At 43.8% G+C, this 12,145-nt stretch overlaps 1 protein-coding gene across 1 annotated transcript in view; it reads left to right on the forward strand.

The window, feature by feature from the left end:
* The first annotated feature begins 647 nt into the window (after window positions 1–647).
* Window positions 648–12,145, forward strand: part of LOC134949882 (cytochrome P450 2A6-like) — a 197,654-nt gene continuing 186,156 nt past the window's right edge. Inside the window, exon 1 of the mRNA XM_063938580.1 lies at window positions 648–914. Coding sequence (XP_063794650.1) covers window positions 648–914 — 267 coding nt within the window. The remainder of the gene's footprint in view (window positions 915–12,145) is intronic.

Genomic DNA, 12,145 nt, shown 5'->3' on the forward strand with positions numbered 1-12,145 from the left:
TTAGGCAAAACTGAAAAATAACATTTGCAGACAGTAATAAAATGTTCTCACATTAAACCACACACAGATGATGCCAGCATGACACCGGCCCACCAGCCATCTGATAAGGAGGATACTTTTGTGCTTGACCTGCAGCCACTAGACACTACCAGACCAAGCACGTCACCTATGTCTCTGCCTCCACCACCAACTCCTCCACAACCACAAATGAGCCCAGCCACACCACAGGCTCAAAACCCAGAGCAGGCATTTTGGGACAGCTGGGCAACACAACAGTCGCACAATTTAGACTGTCTTTGCAGACAATCTCAACTGCTCTCAAATCTGCCACATTACCTGACAAAAATCAGTTGCACAATGAGCTGACAAAATTCAGAGATGAGTAGAATAGCTACTTGTATGGAGCAAATACGGGCTGACAACAGCCACATGATGACAAACCTGACAAAAATCAGTTGCACAATGGGGGTCATTCCGAGTTGTTCGCTCATTATATTTTTCTCGCAACAAAGCGATTAGTCGCTAATGCGCATGCGCAATGTCCGCAGTGCGACTGCGCCAAGTAAATTTGCTATGCAGTTAGGTATTTTACTCACGGCATTACAAGGTTTTTTCTGCCACATTACCTGCCAAAAATCAGTCGCACTATGAGCCGACAAAATACAGAGATGAGTAGAATAGCTACTTGTATGGAGCAAATACGGGCTGACAACAGCCACATGATGAACACTTTGGCCCGTATTATGGATGACCAAATGAGGCAGCACCAAAACTACCTCAATCTGCTGGAAACAAACAATAAGCTTACTGAAAGCTTAGGAAGAATAATTGAGAACAACACAGCCTCAAATACTCAACTTAACGCCACATTTACTAACCTCAGCCACAATATAACTTTATTAAACACACAACAAGTGAGCACCAGCTCCGGAACAACCACCCCTATAAATATGCCAGTTACCTCCCCAGTAAGGAGATCAGGCAGAAGAAGATCTAATGTGCCTGGCCCAGACTCTGCCGGCTCTAAGGGTTCTCAGAAAAAATAAAGTAGGTCGCTGCAGGTGTAATCTTCTTAGGGGGGTAAACAATGTCAGGTTGTCAGAAATATTAGGAGTTTGTTTTATAAAGTTAATAAACAGATTTGTTTAAACATGAGTTACCTGATTTGTGTCCGCCAGAAATATAGTTAGAATGAGTTCATTTAGATTATGTCATTAATTGGACAATGTGCTCACACAAATTTCAAAACTTACTGTCTTTACATAATGGCTTGGCTAGAATAGGCCACATATGTTGAACCTATTCTAGGCCACAAATATTAAGTTCCTAATGAGCATCATCCTCCTTATTTGCTGGAATAAGTCTCTATTACTACAAATATACTGTCTGGCCCTCAGTGGATTATGCTCAACGTGTGTTAAAACTCTGTCACCTGTGCACATTGCCCATGCCACCAAGCCCATAGAATGGTTACATGACTGTATGCCACTGACACGCCTGGTTCCGCCACCATATTGTAAAATCTAGGTTGCTTTGCAGTGCAGACAACACAAGTGTGTATATTTTTAACAATAATGTGAGTGAGGTCAGTAATATTATTTTTTAAACTGTGTCACATTACACATGTCATATTTTTAAAAAGCAGAGTATATTTGTTACAATTCAACAAATGACACTTTTGGCAAAGGTGGCCTGTGCGATTGAAAGGACATCGACACACACGGCCTGAAAGCTGACATTTTAAGGAAAGTTCAACATAGTCAGGAGTGTGGTCAAGGCTAAAACAGAGTGAGAGTGTGTTGTTTCAGGTTGTAATTCAAATTGTAAAGGTCACACACACGGATAATGTGTATTCTATGTTGTCTGGATCAGCTGTATGGCCTCTTAATAGGCCACATAAACCAAAAAGCCCTGCGCAGCTTCCACCGAGCCTATTCAAACTACTAACCATCGTCAGTTTCATGGCACTGGTTTATGTGAAAATTATGGAGCAGTGTCAGGAATACATCTGAACACATAAATGTACAGCAACACAGGCCAACAGCTAATTTTGACGGTGGGATTGTAATCATGTGCTTATGTTCTTTTTTATGTTGTCAAAAATGTAGGGGGAATTTATGTTTAAGATGAAACACATCTAAACACACTTCTCAAAAGCAGGTCTATTTTATTTTCAATTTTTTTTTACGAATCTCTAATTTTCACAGACGAAATGGTCTATTTCACGGTGGTAATTACAAATACGAATTATTGGTAAATGACCGTGTTCAATACCTTAACAGCCGTGTTTGGCCGATGGTGTATTCATTCGTATTTGGAAACTCTGTCGTGAAATACATCACTGCCGAGATTTGTGTTTAGTAAATTTCTGAGATCACACTTTGAAAAAAAGCTAAATTGAAACAAAATCGGGACTTTACCCCCCAGATCTTAGCTCGGAGGGGCATTCCGAACAAGATTATTCCTACCCTGACACAGGCTTGTAAAGGAGTAACGTCTAAACATTACCATCGCATTTGGAAAAAGTATGGATCTTGGTGTGAGTCCAAGAAGTTTCCTACGGTGGAGTTTCAACTGGGACGGTTTCTCCTCTTCCTAAAGCAGGTGTGGATATGGGCCTGAGGTTGGGATCCGTAAAGGTCCAGATTTCGGCCCTATCCATTTTCTTCCAGAAACAATTGGTTTCCCTCCCTGAGGTTCAGACTTTCTTGAAAGGGGTTCTGCACATCCAACCTCCCTTTGTGCTGCCTACGGCGCCCTGGGATCTTAATGTGGTGTTACAGTTCCTCCAATCGGATTGGTTTGAGCCTCTAACGGAGGTTGAGGTCAAGTTTCTAACGTGGAAGGCTGTCACTTTGTTGGCCTTAGCTTCTGCTAGACATGTGCCGGAATTGGGGGCTTTGTCTTTTAAGAGCCCCTACTTGATCTTCCATGAAAATAGAGCTGAGCTCTTGACACGTCAGCAGTTCCTTCCAAAGGTTGTGTTGAAGTAAACAGATGTGGATAAATCCACAGGGAACCAGCGCTCAAACCCTATTTGTAGTGGTGAATGATACGGTTATAAAGTGAAACTAAAATCAATAATGAAAAAGCAAGTAATATACTTAGGGTTGTTTATTCTAAGATGCTGAGATACTTTCTTTCCCAACAGGTATAAATTCGGTTTAAAAGTCAATCAGTGATTGGGGCACGCTTCTGGTTTGAGCTTAAATTCTGAAGTGCAAGGTTCAATTGAAAGAACAAATGCTGTAATCTTTGTAAAGTCGAAAAAAAGAAAAAGAAAAAGAAAAATGCCACAAAAAAAATAATAATGATATGTACTAAAGTCCAAACGGTTTACAAGTCTATACAGACTGCGGCGTCCCGCTAATCTGTGCTCTGAAGTGAAGGATTCTCTTGTGAAGTGATGAACAGTTGACAGCGGTAGTGTATGCTTTGGTTAGAGTGGAGAATAAGGACCCTGGACTGGCGCTATTTCTCCTGCAGCACGTCCCACAGAAGAGCGCCCGAATCAGGCCCGCTCTGTGGGGCCGCTGACCTGGGGTGTGCGCCTGTCACAGAGGCGAAGTGGACACGGCCGGAGCTCTCCGAGCGGCTGGCCGTGCCTCTCCTCCTCCTACAGGGACTTACCTTCTCCCTTCCCCTCCGCCTTCCACTCTCCGCTGTCTCGGGCTTCTTCCGTCGCCTGGCAACCGGTTGCTTCCGGAACTCCGGATCACGTGACCGGATGGTTTGAGGAAAGGATTAGCAGTACTGTCCTTCTTTGTAGTGAATATTCGTCCTCAGTCCAATGTAGTATAGATGGGTAGCTCCAACGCGTTTCGACCTGTTAGGGTCTTCCTCTGGGCACACTCTAAAGCACTGTGATGATGTCACATCCTCCCATAAACTTCGATTGACAAGCTGTGAGCCAATCACAAAGCCAGATAATACTGGGCACACTCTAAAGCACTGTGATGATGTCACATCCTCCCATAAACTTCAATTGACAAGCTGTGAGCCAATCACAAAGCCAGATCAGAGGACCAATGGGAATTGATCCCACCCTATCAGGACACCTTAAATTCCTGCAACCTAAACACACAAATGACTCCCAGAGGAAGACCCTAACAGGTCGAAACGCGTTGGAGCTACCCATCTATACTATATTGGACTGAGGACGAATATTCACTACAAAGAAGGACAGTACTGCTAATCCTTTCCGCAAACCATCCGGTCACGTGATTCGGAGTTCCGGAAGCAACCGGTTGCCAGGCGACGGAAGAAGCCCGAGACAGCGGAGAGTGGAAGGCGGAGGGGAAGGGAGAAGGTAAGTCCCTGTAGGAGGAGGAGAGGCGCAGCCAGCCGCTCGGAGAGCTCCGGCCGTGTCCACTTCGCCTCTGTGACAGGCACACACCCCAGGTCAGCGGCCCCACAGAGCGGGCCTGATTCGGGCGCTCTTCTGTGGGACGTGCTGCAGGAGAAATAGGGCCAGTCCAGGGTCCTTATTCTCCACTCTAACCAAAGCATACACTACCGCTGTCAACTGTTCATCACTTCACAAGAGAATCCTTCACTTCAGAGCACAGATTAGCGGGACGCCGCAGTCTGTATAGACTTGTAAACCGTTTGGACTTTAGTACATATCATTATTATTTTTTTTGTGGCATTTTTCTTTTTCTTTTTCTTTTTTTCGACTTTACAAAGATTACAGCATTTGTTCTTTCAATTGAACCTTGCACTTCAGAATTTAAGCTCAAACCAGGAGCGTGCCCCAATCACTGATTGACTTTTAAACCGAATTTATACCTGTTGGGAAAGAAAGTATCTCAGCATCTTAGAATAAACAACCCTAAGTATATTACCTGCTTTTTCATTATTGATTTTAGTTTCACTTTATAACCGTATCATTCACCACTACAAATAGGGTTTGAGCGCTGGTTCCCTGTGGATTTATCCACATCTGTATACTTACCATTTAAGGGGGGGGCGGGACACCCCTCATTACCAGCAGCACACCCCGACTCAGACTAACACCTCAGTGCGCAGAGAACCCATTTCCGTATATCTGCAAAGGTTGTGTTGGCATTTCCTATCTACCAACCTATTGTGGTGCGAGTTGCTACTGACTCCTCAATTTCATCAAAGTCCTTGGATGTTGTAAGGGCTCTGAAAATCTATGTGAAGAGGATTGCTCGTCACAGAAAATCGGACTCTCTGTTTGTCCTATATGATCCCAAGAAAATTGGGTGTCCTGCTTCTAAGCAGACTATCTCTCGCTGGATCAGGTTCACTATCCAGCATGCGTATTCTATGGCAGGATTGCAGTGTCCTACATCTAAGGCCCACTCTACTCGTAAGGTGGGTTCTTCCTGGGCGGATGCCCGGGGTGTCTCGGCTTTACAGCTTTGCCGAGTGGCTACTTGGTCTGAGTTGAACACGTTTGCTAAGTTCTACAAGTTCGATACTTTGGCCTCTAAGGACCTGAAGTTTGGTCAATCAATTCTGCAGGAGCCTCCGTGCTCTCCCTCCTGTTCTGAGAGGTTTGGTACATCCCCATGGTTCGAATGTGGACCCCAGCATCATCTAGGATGTAAGAGAAAATAGGATTTTAATTACCTACCGGTAAATCCTTTTCTCGTAGTCCGTAGAGGATGCTGGGCGCCCGCCCAGCGCTTCGTGATCCTGCAGTGGTTACTTAGTTCAGTATTGCTTAGTTCTTGGTTTAGTACTGTTTTGTTACTTTGTTAATTAATCTTGTTCAGCCATTGCTGAGTTTTTAAGCTAGTTAGCATGAAATTGTCTGTCTCCTCGGGCACAGTTTCTAGACTGAGTCTGGTAGGAGGGGCATAGAGGCAGGAGCCAGCCCACACTCTCAAACTCTTAAAGTGCCAATGGCTCCTAGTGGATCCGTATATACCCCATGGTACTAATGGGGATCCAGCATCCTCTACAAACTACGAGAAAAGGATTTACCGGTAGGTAATTAAAATCCTATTTTTGCACATTATATTAGTGTTTAAGTCATTTGTCTGTGGATGTCACCAGCCTTGGTGACACTCACTCTCACTCACACTCACTCAGATCTCACACTCTCTCTCACACTCTCTCTCTCTCTCTCTCTCTCTCTCACACACTCTCTCTCTTGCTCTCTTGTACTCTGCATGGCTAATGTGTAAAAATAGGAACTCTGCTGCCATTATGTGTAAAAAGGGGACTCTGCCTGCTGTTATGTATAAAAAGGGGTACTCTGCTCTGCTGCCATAAAATGTAAAAGGGGGACTCTGCCACCATAATGTGTACAAAGGGGACTCTGCTTGCCTAATGTTTAAAAAGGGGGACTCTGCTGACATCATACGTAAAAGGGGACTCTTACGTCGTAATTAGTGATGTGCACCGGAAATTTTTCGGGTTTTGTGTTTTGGTTTTGGATTCGGTTCCATGACCGTGTTTTGGATTCGGACGCGTTTTGGCAAAACCTCCCTGAAATTTTTTTGTCGGATTCGGGTTTGTTTTGGATTCGGGTTTTTTTTTACAAAAACCCCTAAAAAAACAGCTTAAATCATAGAATTTAGGGGTCATTTTGATCCCATAGTATTATTAACCTCAATAACCATAATTTCCACTCATTTCCAGTCTATTCTGAACACCTCACACCTCACAATATTATTTTTAGTCCTAAAATTTGCACCGAGCTTAGCGACCCAAGTGGCCGACACAAACACCTCGCCCATCTAGGAGTGGCACTGCAGTGTCAGACAGGATGGCAGATTTAAAAAATAGTCCCCAAACAGCACATGATGCAAAGAAAAAAAGAGGTGCAATGAGGTAGCTGTGTGACTAAGCTAAGCGCCCCAAGTGGCCGACACAAACATCTGGCCCATCTAGGAGTGGCACTGCATTGTCAGATAGGATGGCAGATTTAAAAAATAGTCCCCAAACAGCACATGATGCAAAAAAAAGAGGTGCAATGAGGTAGCTGTGTGACTAAGCTAAGCAACCCAAGTGGCCGACACAAACACCTGGCCCATCTAGGAGTGGCACTGCAGTGTCAGACAGGATGGCAGATTTAAAAAATAGTCCCCAAACAGCACATGATGCAAAGAAAAAAAGAGGTGCAATGAGGTAGCTGTGTGACTAAGCTAAGTGACCCAAGTGGCCGACACAAACACCTGGCCCATCTAGGAGTGGCACTGCAGTTTTCTAGCGAGAGGATGAGTGCTTCAATCCTCATGTGAATCTGAACCACTAGCCATGAACATAGGCCAGGGTCTCAGCCGTTCCTTGACACTCTTTGTCGTAACTGGCATATTGGCAAATTTACGCTTCTCATCAGATGCTTTTAATTTTTATTTTTGGGTCATTTTACTGAACTTTTGTAGAATATTGGTGACACAGAGGTAGAGCAATGGACTACTGTACCGTATTGCTATATATATATATATACTGGTGGTCACAGCAACATTCTGCACTGTCCCCTCCTACTATATACTGCGCACAACTAAAATGCAGCACAGGTATGGATGCATAGTATACTTGACGACACAGAGGTAGAGCAGTGGACTACTGTACCATACTGCTATATATATATAATGGTGGTCACAGCAACATTCTGCATCTGCACTGTCCTCCTGCTATATATACTGCAATGCAGCACAGATATGGAGCATTTTTCAGGCAGAGAACGTAGATATTTTCAGCACACTGAGCACAGATATTTGCAAGCACACTGAGCAAAGATATTTGCAGCACACTGAGCAAAGATATTTGCAGCACACTGAACACAGAAACTGAGAGAACGCAGCCACGTCCTCTCGCTATCATCTCCAAAGCACGAGTGAAAATGGTGGCGACGCGCGGCTCCTTATATAGAATACAAATCTTGCGAGAATCCGACAGCGGGATGATGACGTTCGGGCGCGCTCGAGTGGACCGAGCAAGGCGGGAAGATTCGAGTCTGCCTTGGAACCGTGTAAAATGGGTGAAGTTCGGGGGGGTTCGGATCCCGAGGAACCGAACCCGCTCATCACTAGTCGTAATGTGCAAAATGGGGACTCTGGCTGCCTAATGTGTACAAAAGGGGCTCTGCTTGTTGTTATGTGTAAAAAGGGGGACTCTGCTGCCATTATGTGTAAAAAAGTGGGACTCTACTGGCTTTATGTGTAAAAAGGGGACTCTGCCTGCTGTAATGTGAAAATGGGGGAATCTGCTGCCATCATATGTAGAAGGGGGACTCTGCCACCGTAATGTGTACAAAGGGGACTCTGCCTTCCTAATGTGTACAAAGGGGACTCTGCAACAGTAATGTGTATAAAGAAGGGGACTTTGCCTGCAATACTGTGTAAAAAGGGGATTCTGCTGCCATCATATGTAATAGTGGGACTTAGCCACCATATTGTGGAAAACGGGGACTCTGCAGCTGTATTGTGTACAAAAGGGACTCTGCTTGCCGTAATGTGCAAAAAGGGGGACTCTGCTGCTTCAATGTTTAAAAAAGGGGGACTTTGCTTGCCATAATGTGTTTAAAGGAACTCTGCTGCCATTATGTGTAAAAAGGGGACTCTGCCGCTGTAATGTGAAAAAAGGGGGACTCTGCCTACCTAGTGTGTAAAAAGGGGGACTCTGAAGTCATAATGTATACAGAGGAGACTCTGCTTGCCGTAATGTGTTAAAAGGGGGACTCTGCTGCTGTAATGTGTAAAAAAGGGGGACTCTGCTGCCATCATATGTAAAAAGGGACTTTGCCACCGTAATGTGGAAAAGGGAGACTCTGCCTGTCTAATGTGTGAAAAGGGGGACTCTGCAGCCATAATGTGTACAGAGGGGACTCTGCTTGCCGTAATGTGTAAAAAGGGGACTGTCTGCTGAAATGTGTAAAGAGGGGACTCTGCTGCCATCATATGTAAAATGAGGACTCTGCCACTGTAATGTAGAAAAGGGGGACTCTGTCTGCCTAATGTGTAAAAAGGGGGACTCTGCAGCCGTAATGTGTACAAAGGGGACTCTGCTTGCCGTAATGTTTAAAAAGGGGAGTCTGCCTGCTGTAATGTGTAAAAAGGGGGACTCTGCTGACTTCATATGTAGAACGGGGACTCCAACGCCATAATTTGTAAAAAGGGGGACTCTGCCTGCCTAATGTGTAAAAAGGGGAACTCTGCTGCTGTAATGTGTAAAAAGAGAACTCTGCTTGCTATACTGTATAAAAGGGGGACTCTACCTGCCGTAATCTGTAAAAGGGAGCTCTGTGGACACGCCCCTTCCCCATGAAGCCACACCCCTATATTTTTGGTGCATGCCTGTTCTGTATATGGGATGGGGGCGCTGGTGCTGTTTCTTGCACATAGCGTTTTGCCCAGTTGCTTGCTGTTTTTGGGTTGCTAACAAACCTGAATTACCTCTACAGTACAGTAAATGTATAACAACTTAGAAAAAAGGAAATTTCACAGGAAATATAACACACAGGATTGTTATCTTCTGTTGACTGAGAGGACAGTAAGAGAATCGCTGCAGTCTCTCAAGTGCTATTGATATCCAAAGTATGACATTGAGCAAAAGTTTTTAAGTACCTTTAAAACACCAACCAAATGCCAATCTAGTTTCTGACTTAAACCTTGAGAAAATACTTGTAAAATGTATGCTGAATTTATCTCTCATATATTAGTTTATAGAGGAATTCCAAACATCACTGTATAAAACAGGAAAGTGTCTAGAAAGTGTCTATATACACAATTCCTCATGTCCTCATAATGTTATTGGCCCCTAGCTGGTGGCAGTTGGACAACCATAGCATATTACTATGATTTTAGAATTTTTTAGCTAATGTACATCCAAAGTAGTATTTTTTCTGAAAGGCAAATTACATACCCAGCTTATTACATACATTTACACAGACACCTGCCTGTTGGTGCTATCTTGCGTCCTGAAGACAAACATTCCTTTGAAGCCCAGCCATAGGTGTCCAAACGTGATCTATATACTGTACAAACCCATGACAGATGGCTTCAGGAAGAGCATATTTCTTGTGGCATTATGTATGTTTACAATGTATTTATATACTGATACATTGTATAAGAGTCTGTATATTTTAATTATTCCCCTATTTTTGGTAACACACACAGTATACCACAAGTAATTGACATATAGGGGGTCATTCCGACCCATTCGCACACAGCTGTTTTTCGCTGTAGTGCGAACGGTTCTGGAATGCGCATGCACTGCGGCCGCACTACGCACGCGCGTCGTTGCACGGTGACGTGGGTCGCCGGGTTACATCGCGCTCAACGAGGAAAGCGGTCGCAGAGCCGACCGCAAGAAGATTGACAGAAAGAAGGCGTTCCTGGGTGGATCCGGACCGTTGGCTGGCATTTTCTGGGAGTGGAGAAGAAAACGCAGGCATGTCCAGGAGAATGGAGGGCTGATGTCTGACGTCAAAGCCAGCCCCAGCATCGCAGGGATCATCGCACAGGGTAAGTATGTCCAGGGCTAGTCATGTTTTGCTTGAAATTTGTTTAGCTTAGCAGGGCTGCACAAGCAATCGCAGCCCTGCTAAGCTAAAATACACTCCCTCATAGGCGTGGACTAGTTGATTGCAGCAGCAGCAAAAAGTTGCTGGCTGCGATCAACTCGGAATGACCACCATTGTACTAATAGAATACATTTCATAAGCTCTCTCACTTTTCTGCTTATAGTGTAGCTATGCAATGTGTATGTGTTCAGCTGTAGAACCCCATATAAGATGACTATTTAGAAATATTAAGTTAGCCAAGAAAGGAGGGGGGCACAATAAACTAAACATAACTAATTTGATAGTACAGTATCTATTTATTGATGTGGTGTGGGATTCTTTCTGTATTGTGCCTTTGAACAAGCTTTACGTAGTCAGAACTTTCATGGTTACCCAAAGCTGGTGGAAATAGTATCTCTTTGCAGGGTGTTACATAAATGATGACGCCCTGATCTAGATGTTACATAGCATACCTCTAAGGGTCTAAATATCAGTTGGTTGAATCCCTGATTCCCCGATGTCTTATCTGATTAGCTGTTCTCCAATTCTCAGAAGTTTAGCACAAGCCAACATGTTAGAAATCCCCAACTTGCTGATTCCAATCATTTGTGGGTCAGAATTACATATGTAGTCACACTCATCGTGGCTACATCTTACCGGGACTGGCACGCCCATGGTTTTTACACCGTAATTGATATGCTAGAACTAATAACATGAATGAGTGTGTCCAGGGTATAAATTTACTATGGAGCATTATGTCAAAACCATTGATCATTGGCAGTTTAGCATATTGGACTTAAAACTGCAATAGAACGTATTTATTCTGCTTCAGGTCATGTCATCCTCTCTATATAACTCAGGTCATGCTCTCTTTCCTTTCTTGATATTTTGCCCCATGTTTGCATAGATCCTACCAGACCTCACATCTTACCCATAAGAACTCTCCCCTCTTTTTTCCACTATCTTTCTACACTTTACCTTCCCCCTTTCTTCCCATCCACCCTGCCCAAATAGCCCTACTGACACTGCAAAGTCTCATCCTCATCAGTTTCCCCTAAGAAACACTATGTCCAATGCCCTACATACCCTTAATAATAACTAGAGATGTACGGCATACACTTTTTGGGTTTTGGGTTTTGGTTTTGGATCTGGATCTCTGCTTGTGTTTTGGATATGGACTCGTTTTGCCAAAACCATCATTTTGGGTTTTGGTTTTGGATCTGGATGATTTTTGAAAAAAAAAAGAAAAAAAAGCTAACATCACAGAAATTGAGGGTAATTTTGATACTACCGTATTATTAACCTCAATAACATTCATTTTCACTCATTTCCAGTCTATTCTAAACACCTCACAATATTGTTTTTAGGCTAAAAGGTTGCACCGAGGTAGCCGGATGACTAAGCTAAGAGGCACAAACACCTGGCCCATCTAGGGGTGGCACTGCAGTGGCAGACAGGATGGCAGGTTTAAAAACTAGGCACCAAAGAGCACATAATGCAATGGAAAAAAAGAGATCATAATTTAACACACACACAATGGCTGTTTCAGTGCTATGTCTTCTTCTCCTGAATAGTGATTGGAATGGATCATAGATATCATGGGTTGTCAGGCGGGTTTCCAGTTGATTTGCAACCACTTTCTCAATAACTTATCCTAGAAAA

The sequence above is a fragment of the Pseudophryne corroboree genome, chromosome 8 (genome assembly GCF_028390025.1).
Source record: "Pseudophryne corroboree isolate aPseCor3 chromosome 8, aPseCor3.hap2, whole genome shotgun sequence".
Taxonomy (NCBI): domain Eukaryota; kingdom Metazoa; phylum Chordata; class Amphibia; order Anura; family Myobatrachidae; genus Pseudophryne; species Pseudophryne corroboree.